Source organism: Nannospalax galili, unplaced genomic scaffold, assembly GCF_000622305.1.
Source record: "Nannospalax galili isolate Female #2095 unplaced genomic scaffold, S.galili_v1.0 scaffold831, whole genome shotgun sequence".
Taxonomy (NCBI): domain Eukaryota; kingdom Metazoa; phylum Chordata; class Mammalia; order Rodentia; family Spalacidae; genus Nannospalax; species Nannospalax galili.
The window spans coordinates 598,547-616,260 of record NW_008329142.1 but is presented as its reverse complement, the minus strand read 5'-3'; the positions used below and the strand labels follow the sequence as shown (position 1 = coordinate 616,260).

General features: G+C 36.4%; 1 protein-coding gene across 3 annotated transcripts in view; it reads left to right on the top strand.

Moving 5' to 3' along the window:
- Rspo3 (R-spondin 3) overlaps window positions 1-17,714 on the top strand; it is an 87,541-nt gene that overhangs the window by 13,423 nt on the left and 56,404 nt on the right. For all 3 annotated transcript variants that reach the window (XM_029563716.1, XM_008833632.1, XM_029563723.1), the window contains exon 2: window positions 15,939-16,130. In XM_029563716.1, the coding sequence (XP_029419576.1) occupies window positions 15,939-16,130 (192 nt within the window). The remainder of the gene's footprint in view (window positions 1-15,938; window positions 16,131-17,714) is intronic.

The window sequence follows — 17,714 nt, the reverse complement described above, 5'->3', positions numbered from 1 at the left end:
AAAAGGAAATATTCTGTGTGATTCAATTGGAAACTATAAACTTCATTGCAAGAGACCTGTGTCTTTTGAATCACTTTCAACCTATGCTTTTGTGGGTTTAGACTATAGTGAGAGAACAAAATAGTGGAAGCCAGAAATGCTGATTTCTAGTTGATAGCCTGTCATGTAGTCAGTGATTCATTTGCATCCACTACAGAATAGAAATCCTACTCCTTCATTTTCCTGAGAGCAGGCAACAGATCTTAAGTGATTCAATGGTAACATGAGTGAGATATTTCTCACCCTTCTTGCAGCACACAGTAACATAGAAAGTTATCTGTCAGAACTTCATGAATGTGGATCTAGAGCTTGAATTTTACAATATAACTTTTTCTTCGTACTTGCACATGCTTCTTAGACTATATTTTATAAGATGAGTAAAACCAAATCTTACTGGGAGAAAATATGGGGGGAAATGAAATTCAACTTACCCAAATTAAAATATGATAAATTTCATTGAATAGTTACTTATTAAACATTTATCATGTGCTATAATTACCAAAGTGACTGAAATATTCCTAAAAACTGTTCTTGTAGCATTTCACAGTTGTTAAAAATAAGAATTATGGCTGGAAACGGTGGCACATGCCTTTAATCCCAGCACTCAGGAGGCAGAGGCAGGCAGATCTCTGTGAGTTCAAGGCCAGCCTGGTCTACATAGTGAGTTCCAGGACAGCTGGGACTACAGAGAGGCCCTGTCTCAAAAAGACCAAATAAAAAGAATTATGAAGCCTGATCTAAAAAGCAATATTTGAGTAAAGATAGAAAGCTTAAATACCATTTCTAAACTTTGGGATACTTTTTTTTCAGATTTAAATAGAAATGGAAATCAGATTTTTTTTTTTTAGATTTAATAAATGTTTATAGCATATTTCATCCAACAGCTGTGGAATATACATTCTTTTCAGCAGTCCAGGTAACTTTTTCTAAAATAAATCACATTTTTTTATTCTTATTCTTTTATGAAGTTAGTTAAAAATTAATGAATAAGAAATTAAAGAGACTATGCCACATCCAGATATTTACCTGGAGAGCAGGCAGGCATACTAGATGGCACTGTGGGGATGAAGCATGAAGTTAGATGGAAGGAAGCAGTGCCGAAAGCACTGGAATTTATTAGTCCTCCCAGCATTTTCTTGTCTTAAAATTTATGACCAAAAACTAGGAGTCATCACTCAGCGTGACATTTGAGACAACCACAGGAAATGTGCTCAGAGCACTGTAAACGCAGTTGGCATTGTTAGGCAAAGCTTGTAATGGGGAGGCACAGTTTGGCTGAGCAAATTTCCATTTTGGGTGCATTGATTAATTTCTATAGCTGAACTTTCATGCTATTCATTAACTGGAAATACTTTTACCAAACAAACACTAAAATATTTTATGTTTAAAAGTAGTGCATTTTTTTTCAATCACTCCAAGGTATAGTTGAAACCCTTCATGGTAACCCCTTGACCACTACATGAAACTTACAACCTGATCTACTTAAAGCACCAGTTTGGCAAACGCCTCTCAACAAGTTAGCTGGGTTTCTACTGTCAGTCTGTTGATGACTTTTCTAACACCAGTTGATAGCATTAAAGAAGTCCATTGCTAAAACTTAAAGTCTTGTAAATAATTTTATTCAGATCTTTTTTTTCTAAGTTATCACTAACTCATTAAGGGTTTTACATAAAGACAACTATCAGCCACTTTTACATGCATTGTTTCCTATTACCTCATGCAACAGTTGCATAGTATATTGTTAGTCATTTTATAAATAAACTGAAGCTCAAAACTGTTAAGGAACAGATGAAAATTATATACACATGGTGGGTCCAAAATGTGCACCCATACTTCTGACCTAACAGCCTACCCCATGACACTCTGCTTTTCATTAAGCTTATTGAAGAAGATACCTGGGGGCAGGGAAAGTTAAATGAGGACATCTCTCTGCAGTAGAGATGCAAATACTATTCCCTCATTAGACCGAAAGTGAGGATAAGAGAAGGAATAATCAGGCTCCTTGACAGAGTGGTTACTGGAAGTGTAAAGAGCTTTTAAACTGTTTTTATAGCAGAAACCCAATAAGACGATTACTGTTTCTAAGTGGTTATTCCGGTTGCTAAATGATAAAAGTACTAGTGGTAAGAAAATGAAATATATAAACTCTATTACAGAGATAGAATGTGTGAGATTGAAAATGAGAATCCGGGATTTCTTGCTTTAGGAACTGGATGAAGCATTTTTCAGAGAAAGAAAATACTAGAATGACTAGTGCATGGTTAAGATATAAAATGTGTTTTGAAACCCAGGAGGAGTTTTGAAAATTGTGGATATAGCATAACACCCTCTTGTTAATGAAGCAGTAAAAGAGAGGCAAGAGAAGTAAGAGAGTTGGTTGAGGTCACACTGCAGTAGAGCCTTGAGTAGACATAACTCCAGAGAGCTTTGTGTAAAATAATACACAGCATAGTAGGAGGTTCCAGAAAGTGACAATCCAGAGAAGTCCTCTGTGGGTCTTCTGTCAACCTGGTGGTGTCTTTGTTTAATTAGTAATCTTTTCAAAGAGAAATGCCTATTCATTGACTGAAGATTCCTTTTATAATCTCTTCATTTCGTTACTGAAGATGTCAAGACGTATGAAGTTCTGATAGCCTGTTTCCCTGACCTATGATGACTTATGATAAAGTATCACATTAGAAAGCTAACCATTCTCACCAGATGATCAGATTTCTCAAGTGATCAGTTTTGCCATCAAAGGTATTTTATTTTACTCTTGAGAATGATGGAATTTCAAATCTACTCCCAAGATGCATCACTATGCCATTATTAACAAGAATTTATTTCACTATAGCTTGCATGGCCTGTGGACATTTTCTCAACATTCTCTGATTTGTTCAATATCAATTTTTGAAAATTTTTATTTTTTGAAAGTTTCATACGCGAGTATTGTATTTGCATTATTGCCACCCCTTCCAGTCCCCTACAACTCTTCCCATGCCCACCCACTCCCTCACATTTTCTTGTCCTTTTCTTTGATTATTTTTATATATTCATATATACATTTATAAATACGCACACACATATATATATATATATGGCTATCTATATAATGCACTGAGCCTATTTAGTGGTGCTCATGTGTACCTGTGTGTTACATAGGGCTGCCCCCCAATGAATTACAGACAGATGCCATCTTCCCAAGCTTGGTTGTGCCCATTTGCCTAGGATCATCACAGCTGTTGACTGTTACGCACCACAGTTAAAGAGGGACAGGGAGAGTTAGCCACGCTTCCCAGCCAATCAGTTTGTCCTAGTTGCACGTAGTATGTGTGGAAGGGTGAAGAGTATATAAGCTGAGGAAACAGGAGAGGCTTTCTTGCTATTTTGTGCAGTTGTAGGGAACCCACTTATCCATGCTTGGATGAAGACTTTTCCAGTGCAGCTGTGGAAGCACCCACACTCCTGTAAGTAAACCCTCACCCATTGTTCTGTGCTTAAGCCAAATAAACTCATGGCTTCTCAGACTGCAGTTTGGTGAAACTTATTCTCTGTATTTGAGAAGTTATGGAACTTCGAAATAGTCTCAGTCTTTTGCAAAAAGAAACTTTTTTATGAGTGGTGAGAGAGAGATATACTTGTTTTTAAATATAATGACAAGTATTTAGAATATAGTAAGAAATTATGTTAGTCTAAGAAAGTGACAGAAGTAGGTTCTTCTCTAGGTCTATGACCTCTCCAACCATGTGTACTTGGCTATGTTTACAGTACCGAGCATGAATTCCTTCCTAGTGAGTGGGCCTTAAGACCAACTAGACAGTTATTGATTACTCCCCAGATAAAAGTGCCACCACTGCACCAGTTGAGGTAATTTTCTGGGCCTGTCATTGTTATGGTTTGTAGACTTTACATCTGCATGGGACCATTGATTGGTTTCCTCCTTTGGCAGCTTGTATAGTATCATTGATACCATGAGAGCTGGTCTAGGGGGAGGTTTCCAGGTCAGATCCACTTCAATTGCTCCAGTCCTGTCTAAAATACATCCTGGTTTCAGTAATTGGAGTCTTGCTTTCAAGTTCTGGAGGACAACCAATATCCTTTTGAAATGGGCAGAGCAAGCTTATCTTTTAACAGATAAAGCTCAGATATACCATTTGTATAGTATTACAAGCAGTAGAAACTAGTTTAAACAGAGGATATTTCCCTTTTTCCTTCTATAAAAGTCCATGGCATTTTCCACACTGCCTAAATCCTCATATCTTTTCCCTGAAATATAGACTACTTGCATAATTTCTCTGGGTTTGATTGCAAAGGCATGTAAGTTAGAGGAAATCTTTGTTACAGATGGTATTCTTACTGGCTGACAAACTGAACTGGCAAATTTTAGGTCCCGTTCAACTGAATTCTCTTCACGTAGAAAAGGAAATGTATAGGCAAGAGCACCAAGCACTGTCAAACCACCCAAAGGAAAAAAGAACACTTACTGACTGTTCTCTATGGAAGTACTTCCTAGGGTTCTATACAGGATATTTTAAAATAAATATTTCTATAAAAATAACCATATAGCTATACCCCAAAGAGCAGAACATTTAATGTATTGGACATCAAGTAAACTTTTCTAAGGAAACACTTTAAACTAGATCCCACTAAAGTTCCAAAGCTTTATGATACTCTGAGTTCAGAGTTAATCATCTATGCAGATCTCAGGGTTCTCATTTGAAAATTTTAAAAGATAAGCAAGAGTTTTAAGGTCCTTTAAAATTCCACAATTGTATTTACCATCCTCCAGAATCTTCTTTCTGCGTTTCTGTGTAAGTAATTTTGTTCATCAGACTTTCCTTCTGTTCCAGTTTGCCTTTAATTGCTGTGACAAAACACTCTAACCAATACCAACTTGGGGAGGAAAGGGTTTATTTGGCTCACATCTCCCAGGTCACAGATCATCAAGGAGCCCAAGGTAGGAACTCAGGGCAGGAACTTGGAGGCAGGAGCTGGACGACAGGCCATGGAGGAATACTGCTTACTGGCTTGCTCCCCTGGCCCATGCACAGCCTGCTTTCTTATACAATACAGAACAACCTGCCCAGGGGTGGCATCACCCACAGTGGACTGGACCCTACATATCACTCAAAAATGAAGAAAATACCCCACAGATATGGACTTTCCAATGGAGGCAGTTCTCCAGTTGAGGTTCCCTCTACCCAGTTTTGTCAAGTTGACAATTAAAGCTATCCAACACACCTTCTCTCTTCTATTTGTCTAAGTTCTTCTTTTCCATTGAAATCCCATAACTATTCCTAACTGCTGTCTATGGTATGCAAACAACTATTAGTAATTTCTCCTGCCCTCTACTTCTGCTGCAATAAGCATCCAGTTTACATAACTGTTGTCTTTTATATATAAAAAGATAAATTTGTTAAATCCAGTGCATACTTCCTGAGTGAGTGATCACGTCTTACAGTAGTGTCATCATTCATGCGAGACTGATTGCAACAATTGCTAGAGTGAAGATGCTTGTGAAAATGACAATGGTGTGATAGTTAGAGAGGTGTGGTCATTACCTAAGAGAAATATTTCTTATGAGTGCAGATACTGAAGTCTGCCTTCTCCATTCCCATATTAAAATCTTTGGAATAGAACCTATCCACTGACATTTTATACAAGTACTCAGGCCATACACAGTAAACTTTGGAGACATGAATACAGACCTTTGTGTTCCTATTTCATACTAGTAGTGTATTTTTAAGATTTATTTTTATATTTTAGTTGTGTGTGTGTGTGTGTGTGTGTGTGTGTATGCATATGAGTGCAGATGCTCATGGAGATCAAAAGAGGGCAAAAAATTCCTCCAGGAGCTGGAGTTACAGGTGGGTTCAAGCTGCTTGATGTAGATGCTGGGAACTGAACTTGGGTCCTCTGCAAAAGTGTATGTGCTTTTAACCACAGAGCCATCTCTCTAGCACCACTAGTATAGCATGTTCATGGTATATCTTACCTCTCTTAGTCTGTTTAGATCGGTGCCTGTCTTCAGTTGCCACAGCCTCACAAAGATTCTTGCCTTGAATGTAGTTATGAGGTTATCAATGCTACTCATTAAAGTCTGTGTCTGTGATCTTTGCAAAGTAGCTTCTCTCTCTGACTCTTAATGAGTTTCTGGCTCCCTGAGTTACCAAATCGCCTGTTTTACAAAGAAGCATCAGCTGTCTCAAATGCATACAGAAAGAGACAGTCCATGATATAGTTAGTAACTCTAGAGTAACAAAATGTCTTATACCTACGGATTTTTTTTTTTTTTCTTTTAAGACTGGGTCTCATTATGTGGCCCAGACTGACCTTGAACTCATAGAGACCTGCCTGCCTCTGCCTTCCAGATGCTGAAATTAAAGGCATGTGCTACCATGTCCAGTATACTTACAGATTTTTAATGAGTGCCTGTAAGAGTACTAGGTACTTTGTACAACGTCTTACTTGATCTTCTCAGTACATATCAACTAGACGTTTCTATGTTGCACATAGAGAACCCTAAATTCAAAGAGGCTAAGCAAATTATGCCAAAATAAATAATCAGATTGCAACCATCCTGACACAGGTAATTGGAGTTATTCATCTCTCTGTTTTCACCAGCTAGCAGGGTTTGGGTGTTGAGTGACTTAATTTTCAAATGAATAGTTGGATTAAGAGATAAATGCTGATAATTGAGCTGGAAAATATCAGAACTAGGATTCCAAAGCAGACTATGAGTGAGAGCCAATGCCTCACTGCTCTGTCCCTGGGCTCTTCTGGGAAATGTGCAGGGCACATTTCCCAAAAGAGGTACCAAAGCCAGCATGCAATGCCAGCATACAATGCTATGCACGGAAGAACCAAAATACTCTATGCTCTAAAAAATGCACCTTTATTTTTCTCTTGTTTCATCATCAATTTTGCAAATCTAGCGAAACAACTTGTTTTTTTCTGCTTAGAACTTTAGAGATGATACGTAAAGCAAGGCATTTTTTATAGTATGCCTGCTATTTGCACATCTTCTTGTGCCTGTTAAAATACCACAACTCTTCGCCTGCTGTTTGCTTATGCTAAGGCTTCAGCCATCAGATATGCTACTTTAGCATGCTATGTGGCATAGAGATCCAAGTTTATTCATAATATAACAAAGTGGAGCTTGTGTTTTAGCACAGACTGAAGTTTGTTTCATTCAAGAATGTGAAGTTGGTAGTTATGGATTCACACCCATGCAGAGTCATTACCGTTAAACTATCACAAAATCTGTTTATGTTGATTTTGAATTATTTCTTCTCTTTAAAAAAAAAAAAGAATGGCTCTCTTAGCCAGACCAGAGCACATAATGATCCCCACTGTTGGATGAACACTGTTGGACCTGTCTCCTGAAAAACGTTGTTATTACCACCCACGAACTCATCAACAGGTCCTGGCTCTCTACAAGATCTGGGTGTCTTAACCCTCCCCACCCCCTCTTGTCCTCTGTTCACCTCCACTTGGGAACATGGCCACTTGGAGAAGGGAAAGCTTTCCTCCCTTAGCAACAGCTGGGGATGCTGATTTAGCCTTACATTTAACCCACAACAGAATGCACCAACTTTGTGATGAAGATTCTATTTGTGGTTAGGGAAAAGATGCTTTATTTCTACTCCTGCAGATACTTTTGATGCAGTTTCAGGAGTGGATTGATTGGCCACAGAAAAACTGATATGATATTCACTGTTTCTCAAGAGTCAACTTTGAAATTAGCCTAGGAATTATAATTCATTTAGTGAATAAAAGAGCACAATATAAGGATTCTTCAAAACAGTTATCTTAGAAGTGAAAGCCACATACTGCTGCTATAAATTACTGGCCATTTCAATATGTATTGCTAATGGCAAGCTTCAGAAAAACACAAGGAAGGACTACATGCAAGTTTGCATTAAAAAAAACTTTTTATTCTTTCTTTGTTTTATGACTTTGTATGTTTCATAACTTACCTGTTTTTCTTTATCTACCCCCCAATTCACTATGGTAAAAGAGGAATGAAAATTTAAAGCCCTGATGCAAACTCAAATCACTGCTGGAGGGAAATAGGAAGGAACAGAGGGGAAATGAAATGTTCCCAAACAAAAGAACATGTAGACGAATGCACAGTCTCTTCAAGGACTGGAATCTGAATCCAATTCCCATGTTTGTAACTAGTTAGAACATTTTCCTCTAATATAAAATTAATAAGAAAACATTTTTTCATGCAATACAAGACGCTAGTTCTGTTCCCAGACCCATAAAATTAAGAAAAATTAAAGTGAATATTTCTATCAGGCTACATGTATTCTTTCCTTTGCTTCTGGTATTTACTCAGAAATGCTGACTCCAATGTACTTATACTGTGCATGTCATTTAAGGATTAAAAGGTTGTGCTCTACCCTCCTTTTACCACCACTCAGTGCTGCAGCCTCTTAGGTCCCTCTTGTGCTGCTCTTCCTGGCTGACTCCTCTCCACTACTTTAAAGTCTAAGCATTTGCTGGTGCTCTATCTCCTAGACCTTTTCTCAGATGCTAGAGGATGACTTCTCCCCATGCTCCAGGCCTCAACCAAGGAATAACTTCAAAATGTCACCCCTTACTGCCCTGTTTCTAGAAGTATCTTTGAATGGTCTTGTGCCTACTCTAGCTGTCATTTCCTTTACAGCACTCAGCACAATCTATAATGATTTAATTCTTCATTAACTTATTTCTTATGATATCATGAACTAAATGTTACCTTCATCCCTGAATTCTCTGTGTCATGTAGAACATAATGAACTCAACATTTTTTGTTGGTGACATTAGTGTATAGTCTCCACAGTATATCCATACACAATACAGCCCACTTCCAATCATCTTTGATTTCTAGTCCTGACCCCATAGCATATGGTAAGGCAAAATGTAGCCCTTGCCAACCAAGTTCACATCTAATACCAAATATTCATTATATCTTTGATTTCAAGAATTGCACAGCTACTGTCATTTGTTTGCTATTTTCTTAGTGTTTTGAGCTGACTTGACTTTAGTGGAAAGAATAGCTATCATTATTTAATGTTGGGTTTGAATTATATAGCTATGGTTTATTTAAAAATACTTATAGAACATAAATATTAGAGTCCTTTTAGAAAATTATTATTTAGTAAGAGAAAGGTTTACAAAGATCTTGAAGAAAGTATTTCCATGAAAAGAGCATGTTTCCTTATGTCATATAATGTTAGATCACCAGCTTGCTGGGATTCAGCAAGTGGTGAGTATATTCTTCTGAGGCTGTTGAGAATTCTGTGAACCCACTAGTGGCCACACAAACTTTCAGATTAGAAGAAATTCGATGGGACCAAAGATCCAGAAGACTATTATCTTAACAACTACATTTCAATTAGTGCCTGTGCTACACACAGAAAAGATCTAATGGAATATGTGTATGTGTGTGTGCATGAAGGCATAAGGGCACATGGGTATTTGCATATATATGCATATAAACACATCATATATACCTATATTAAAATAACAGATGGATTTGTATACCTATATTAAAATAACAGATGGATTTTAATTCATTTAATGATTAACAATGATACATTAAATATTAAAGCTAATAAATAAACATGACTTCAAAACAAGCAAGGTCTGCATATTTAAATATGACTGTTTCAACAAGCTTTTTATCAATAATAACAATAGAAGCCTATGAATTATCCTTTTATCCAGTTACGATAGTATGGAAATCTAAAACAGTATTGGGATGAAGAGATAGCTCAGTGGTTAAGAGCCACACAGGCATGAGGACTGGAGTGCAGAGCTTCATAACTCAAGTAGATGCTGAGTGGGTGTGGTGTCCACCTGTGTTTCTGGCCTCAAAAGGGGATCCCCAGAGCAAGCTGGCCAGCAAGATTAGACATATCAGTGAGCTCTGGGATTGACTGTAAACCTCACCTCATTGAATAAGGTGAAAGAGTAATTGAAGATGATTCCCAACATTAACCTTGGGCTTCCGCATGCACATGCATGTACACCCACACACATGTGACAAACATATGCAAAGCATGGATACATACATACCCACACCACACAAACACATATGCATGTGCGCGCGCACACACACACACACACACACACACACACACACACACGAAAATGGAAAGGGAAACAATTTTTAAATAAAACAGTGTTATATCCCATTAAATAATCATACCTATTTTAAAAAGCTTTTCTGCCTATTTTAATATCTAAACCTGAATCCTTCAACTTGTTTAAGTGACTGTGGAGGCCCAACCATGATCAGTTCTAGTTTTAAAGTTTATAAATAAAATGAGAATAAACAAAAATTTTATTCTCAATATTTTCCTGTTTCATTCAAGAATTTGAAAGAGACTACCAAGTAATTTAAATTTGTAACATTCTGTTTTTCTTTAAATTGACCTTATCAGACATTCAAGGAAACATGAACCATTCCTTAACTTTTAGTAACTGTATTATCATTGTGAACTTTAATGATCTATAGCAATCAAGTCTCGAGATATTGTAGAAATATGTTTTCTAACTTAGTCAAGAAAAAAAACTCACATTTTCTCCAGATAAATGGATTACTAAAGCAAAGGACATCTAGGGAAAAAAAATCTTTCATTGTTTCATTTTGAATGACTTGTTTTGTAATTCAGCTTCTTCAAACTTCCTGTAAAATATTTACCAATTTAACATTTATCTTTTAAAACACAAATAAGTAACTTATTTTTATATTACTGGCTTCATCTAATCACACTCTTTATTAAGAATCACTGTAATAAATAGCTACTCTGTATAGAAACTGGGAATTACCAAGAAAACTATCAAGAAATTATCAAACCAGTCAGGCCCCTGTCATTAAGAAACATATTCCATATGAACATCTGTGTAAGAGGGGAGGACCTGAAGGAGAGGATGAATGTATACATGACTTTGAGTGTAGAATTCCATTGGTCTCATTTCTCTGTCCTTTTTCTTAAAGCCCCTGCGGTAGTCTGTATAGGTTTTATACTTGCTTGTTTATTTTTTGGTTAAAATAACATTCATCAAATTTGTGAATTCATTCATTTTAATTCTATAAGTTGTGGAATTACATAATTGTCCTCATATATTTAGCAGTTGCTTTGAATCCAATCAAGCCTATCTTATTAACATAAATTTTGTTAAATTTTACATTTCTGAAAATTCCCAAGCCACAAGTAAATGACTAGTAGGGATAGTTGGCAATACACAGCCATGGATTTCTTTCACATAGCAATTTAAATAGATGGCAGTTGCACATGCAGTTGAACTTTAGAATGGGATTAAATGAAGAAACATCCATGAAGTTTGCTTTGAGATTGTTAGATAAGCAAAACTTAGTTTTCTGCACTATAACTGCTTTAATATGTGATAAACACTGTGAATCAAAAGTCCAAGCTTATCAATAAACAGTATGAAGTCTTGTTTAAGAAATAGAAAGATTGAAACCACACAAGAAATATTGACAATCGGACATTTCACATAGGTTTTTAAGTTATACAATGATATGTGCTGTTTCCAAATACTTAAGCTTCATAAAGAATTGAGATATTCCCCTTTCTTAATTACAAAGAAGTCAAAACTTTACAGAAAAAAAAAGAAAACTTTGGTTTAAATTCTCATGAACTATGCCCATTTTCTCTTTTATACCCACCCTTGTTTCACATCTAATGTTGACTTATATTCAGGGATAGTAAACAGATACATAAATATAGATTTTCACCTCTGATCCAAACATTTTATTTGTTGAGTAATTGTCAGTACTTTTGAGACCTAGTTTGGAGTTTCAAAAGAAATCATTATGGCAGCATCTACTTTCATACATCACAGAACAGTTGTCATAATGAATTTTGTTATTATATGAGATACATGTTTTTAAAGATATAAAGACCTATTAAAATTAACTCATAATACAACTTTTTTTTCTTACTAAACATCCTTTGTGCTATGTTTCCTTTTTCTTTCATTCATCAGAGCTTATTCCTTTCAAAATACTTTAGTGTTAAGTCTCTCATGCACAAGTTCATTCCTGTTTAGCCATGTCATAGTAAGCCATGTTTTAACACTTAGACCCCTTTATTCCCTGAACCTGGTCCTTACTGTGTGTTTTCACTCCCTTTAACCTGTTCTCTCTCATTGGTGAAATCTTGAAACACATTTCCTCAAACCCCTTTCTTGTCCAGTCCACATTCAGTTGATCACCATACTTGGATGATGGTGCCACTTAAATATCTTTGGAACATGCATCCTTTCCTTACCATAGTATTCTGCCTCAGTTATATCTGAACCTCTTGCCTTGAGTACCACATTAATCACCTCGAGTTCTCCATGTTTGTCATGCTGACAAGGAAACACTTTCTGAATAGAAATGTCATCACATCATTCAGTGGAGAGAAACATTTCTTGTTTCCAGGATGATTTCCATGGCATTTCCCACAAAGAGCTCTATAATCTAGATGCACCCTATGCATCCAAGCACCTTGAAAGTCCTCATGCCAGTTTTTTGTCTCAGTGCAGGTAATTGTGGTGTTTCACCCTCTAGCCCCACATAGTCACGTTTGTTCTGATAAACTCCATTTCCTTCTTCCCTCTCTCTCTCCTTCCTTCCTTCCTTCCTTCCTTCCTTTCTTCCTTCCTTCCTTCTCTTTAGAGACAAGGTCTCACTGCGTAGCTGTGGCTGGCCTGGAATTCATTATGTAGAGCATCCTGGCTTTTAACTCAGAGATCTGCCTCCTGAGTGCTGGGACTAAAGGCGTGTGCTACCATGCCAAGCTTAGTGACTTAATTTCAGCTATTTTCTAAGACTAAGTTGAAGCATGACCTATTCTACAGTCTCTTACCTCTCCACTGCCATCATCTCCACTGCTCATATAAAATAAGAGTGGGAAAATATTATTTGAAGAAAGGGGTTCAGAAATGCAATATAAAGTTATTATTAGAATGGGACAAAAAAGGAAACATGACAAACTAAAATTCTATTTTTTTTTGTCTTAGAATCACAAGATTTTTATGACTGAAAGAGTCGTTATAGTCAATCCAGACCAAAGTTTTCTGTGGTTTCCACATAAAAAGTAAAAAGCTCTTGTGTTAAGATGAAGTTTGGGAAATTTGTATCTAGTTGTGTAATGCTGACTATAATTTGAGTGATCCTTATACAGCATTCAAGAAAGCCATCACTACAGTATTCAGCCATAAAAACAGGATCCTAGAATCTTAACTGCACAGATTCAACTTCTCTGTTTTCCCGCAGCCAGCATTTAAACTTTCTCAAAGAATTTCTTTTCTGTCTAATATTCAAAATTCACTGCCCATATTAGGCATTCTCTGATAAAAACAAAACAAAACAAAAAAATCTTCGCTACGAGGTGGGATAACTGAATATTTCTTGCTTACAAAAAAAAAAAAAAAAGAAGAACTTTGTCTATAAAGACAAAAATAAAGAAAATGCAAACAAGTTCTTCTGAGGTATCTTATAATATCACAATAAATTACTACCAACCATAGGCCCATTCAGAGCTGTCTTCTGAGAAGTTTCTAAACATCCAAGCCCAACTCTTTAAATGAAATTCATCTGAAGGGATGCTAGTGTTTGAGTCTAGTGTTGAATGAATGTGTAAATCACATTCATATTAATAACTGATCTTTTAAAAGTTGTTTCATAATTCATAAACATTTCAGATGCATAAAAGTTCATAATTGCACATTTTCTTTAAGTAGCCACATTTCAGAAGGAAGGGCATACTGACATGGACCAATCTGATCCATTGTCATGAAACCCAGAGATACTTACTCTCCAGAACTTAAAACAGTATTTTTCAAGTACAATCTGCTTTTCCACAAACAATTTTTGTGAAAAGGTTTCATAGGGTTTTTTTTAAACATACAACCCTAGTTTTTGGAATAGATTCTGATTGATTCTGAACATGTAGGGCTTTCCTGTACCTTTCCTTTGTAGGGTATATCCCTGCTTAAACTAGGTTCACTTTTCTTTTTTTCTAAGTCCCTAATGCTGAGTTCCTGGCATGAAAAATGACCCTGTTACTTGAAAAGGCGTTCTCCCTTACAAGTCCCCCAGGTCTCATAATGGTAAAACCTCCTATGCTACTTTATAGGACTGCCCCACCCCACAGAAAAGCATGAACAGGAAAAACAGCACTCCCTTCCCCCACATGCTTCCTCAGTTTATTTACGAAAAGTCTTGGAATGAGAATGAGCTGCTTGTGGTTCCTGTGGCTGATTCAGGGATGGTTTCCTGCAGGCAGAGGAGGCTGGCCAACCGAATGACCTCTTTGAGCTAACCCATGTATCCTAATGGGAAGGGTCTTCGGTTTTATGGGTACCCTTTCTAACTATGCGTGAAGGGCTATATTTTACAATGAAGAGCTTAATCAAACATCACAGTGAAGACAGACTAACAATGGAAGGGTCCATCAGAGCTCACACCTTCCCCCATGATGGTTCAAAACTGAAGTGTCCCTTACAGGCTCATGTTTTGAAATCCTGTTCCCCAGCTGGTAAGTGATAGTATGTTGGGAGACTTGTTGAGGCCTAGCTGGATTAGATAGACTATTAAGGGTGGAACTTTGAAATGTATTGCCCCAAACCCTGGTTTTCCTCTCACTCTCTGCTGCCTGGGATGACACTTTAAGACTGGAGGGCTTTGTTTTTACAATAGAGAGCTTAATAACTCAATGTCACTGTGTGGACATTAACAATGACCAAGTCTATCAGTGGTTTACTTTGCTCTAACAATAAAAGAAGTCAGAAATATGCTCAGATACAGATAGACTACTGTATGCTAACCTTTGGTTCTCAAAGGAGCATGGTTTTCTCTGTGACATCCCTCAAAGACAAAAAAAGATTTGTAAGTGTCATTGAGAAGAAGATATTGGGAAGCTAGATAATACTAAATGCCCACTACATGAACCACAGCCCTTATTTAGTTACTCCTGTCAGATACTGAATAATTAATAATTATAAGAAAGTGAAATGGGGAAGAACTGAAGTAAAAATGATTTCTCAAATGTTTAATTTTTTGTCCAGACTTGCTGATGAACACTCTTACCTCATACATTTATGACTCTGAGAAACCTGGGAATATGTGATAGAGATTTTTTGAATAGACTAATCCATCCTCAACAAATATGCCTTTTACTTGGATAAGTAGATTTAAATGATGGCACAAAAATTATAAAACTTGTCTCCCAAAAGACAAAATAGTAAGCAAGTTATGATAAGCATTCATATTTGATTCATATAGAAGTACTGATAAGATTTAAATGTGACATTTTCAGTATTAAATCAATTTGAACTGGTAATTACTAAGCCCATATAAGGAAAACTATTTCAGGAAAGAATTAGGAGGTGATAAGTACCAAACTTAGTTTCCAAATCAATTTGCATTGTATTGAAGAGTAGAACTGTAGTAGGTCAAAGCTGAAAAGAGACATCCCAGACCTTAACGTCCTTCCTCAGTCTCCTCACTCAAGCCCTTCCTAGTGCATCTTGTTACACTTGCTGATGTTTATCACCTATGACATACACACGATCAGGTTCATTTTGCCAATTTCAGTGAATAAAAAAGCAGAAAAATGTCAATCTCCAATCTTCCCGATTGCTTATTCAGTAAGTATATTTTACCGAAATATTTGATAAATCATTTCAGTCAAATATATTCTGATTTTTCAAATGCACAAATATATAGACTCTGAAATTAAAAGTAACACATGTAGTAAAGGGAAATTCTTTATCGAAAAAAGGTAGAAAAAAAAAACTCACCTGTTATCACAAAATTGAAAGTAAATAAATCAATGTATACACTGACAAAAATGTCATTTTATTTTATGTCTATGGTTTAACCTTTCTGTCTTTCTGCATTGTCTTCCCAGTGCATCCTAACGTCAGCCAAGGCTGCCAAGGAGGCTGCGCAACATGTTCAGATTACAATGGCTGTTTGTCATGTAAGCCCAGACTATTTTTTGTTCTGGAAAGAATTGGTATGAAGCAGATAGGAGTGTGTCTCTCTTCATGTCCAAGTGGATATTATGGAACTCGATATCCAGATATAAATAAGTGTACAAGTAAGTGTCTACACCACATCATATTTTTATCTCCTCCTTGGGGACTTCTCCAGATTGAAAGGGCTTCTAAGACATCTGTAATGTTCAACAATAAGTAAACAATATTGTTTACCTGATGTTTAGGCTAATACACACATAGACAGTCCTCAGGGGAGGGCAATTTTCATCACTAACTTACAAAAACATCCACTAAAGTTTTGTTTCACTTTGTTTTGCTTGTTTATTTGTTTGATTGTAAAACTGAGGCTAGGAACATCACTAGTATTAGTTGAACCTTTAACAAACACTACAGGAATCAGAAACAATTGAGTTCTTCTTGCTATTATAAAATGCAAATATTCAATAACTGGAAGAATTATTTTAGTATTTTGGCTTCCAGGTTTCCAGTATAGCAACTAAAATATATATTTTATTGGTTGAAAATAAAGTTTGAAATTACTCTCATCCGGACCCCAAAAGTCTATTCTCAACAATGAAGATGAAGTGACCTTTCAAAACTGCATCAGGAATTGTTACTCCTCTACCCAAGCATCACATATTGCTGTACCTATCTAGCCAAACTACCACTTATGCCTCCCTTCTGACTTCTGCACCAGCCTCTTTGTAAGACCTTCCCGTCTCAAGATCTGCATTTGTTGATTCAGTTCTTAACTGGCCCTTCTGCAGTTTGGAAACTCTTTGACAACACATGAATGCATGCTCCCTCATTCCATTCATTCAAGATTTTGATTCTGTTAAGCTGAGTGAGGTGTTCCATGACCATCTTATCCAAAATAATCTGTCTCTTTCATTTTTCAGTCACTCACCAACTTTTATCTGTTGCTGTTGTGACTGGTGGTGTTTTCCAGAACACTTACCACTCTAGATCCAAATTTATTTAATCTTCTTCAGTGGTTCTTAGCTAGCCTTATTATTTTTTTTAATTTTTTTTTTTTGTTTTTAGTTTTTGGCAGAGGGGAGCCTTTTTGAGACAGGTTCTTTCTGAAATTTCAGCTGGCTGGAAATGTAGTCCAGGCTGGCCTCAATCTCTGCCTGCCACTGCCTTCTGAGTGCCAGGGATTGAAGGCATGTTTCACCACTTTTTTTTTTTTTTTTTTTTTTTTTTTTTTTTTTGGTCTTTTTGAGACAGGATCTTTCGGTAGCCACAGGTAGCCTGGAACTCACTATGTAGATCAGGCTGGCCTCAATCTCACAGATTCCCACCTCTGCCTCCCAAATGCTGGGACTGACAGAATCCCGACATTTGACTAGCTTTTTTGAGCTGCAGTTATCTTAGCTATAAGTGAATGTTATTATAGTGATTACTATATTCTTTTGTGGTAAAGTTTAAATAACAGCATTATAAAATACTTATAATAACCATGGCTTATAATAATTACCACATAAGCGTCAATTACTGATATTATTTACAATGTTTCCTTCCAGAAGAAAGCTTTGTACATTCTGGATGCCTCCTCCCATTAACTTCTATCAAACAATATCTATAATAATTCTTGACATATAGTGAACAGTCAAATACCCGTTGAATGAATAAGTAATCCTCAAGAACATTATAAATGCAATATCTCAGTATATTTTATTAAA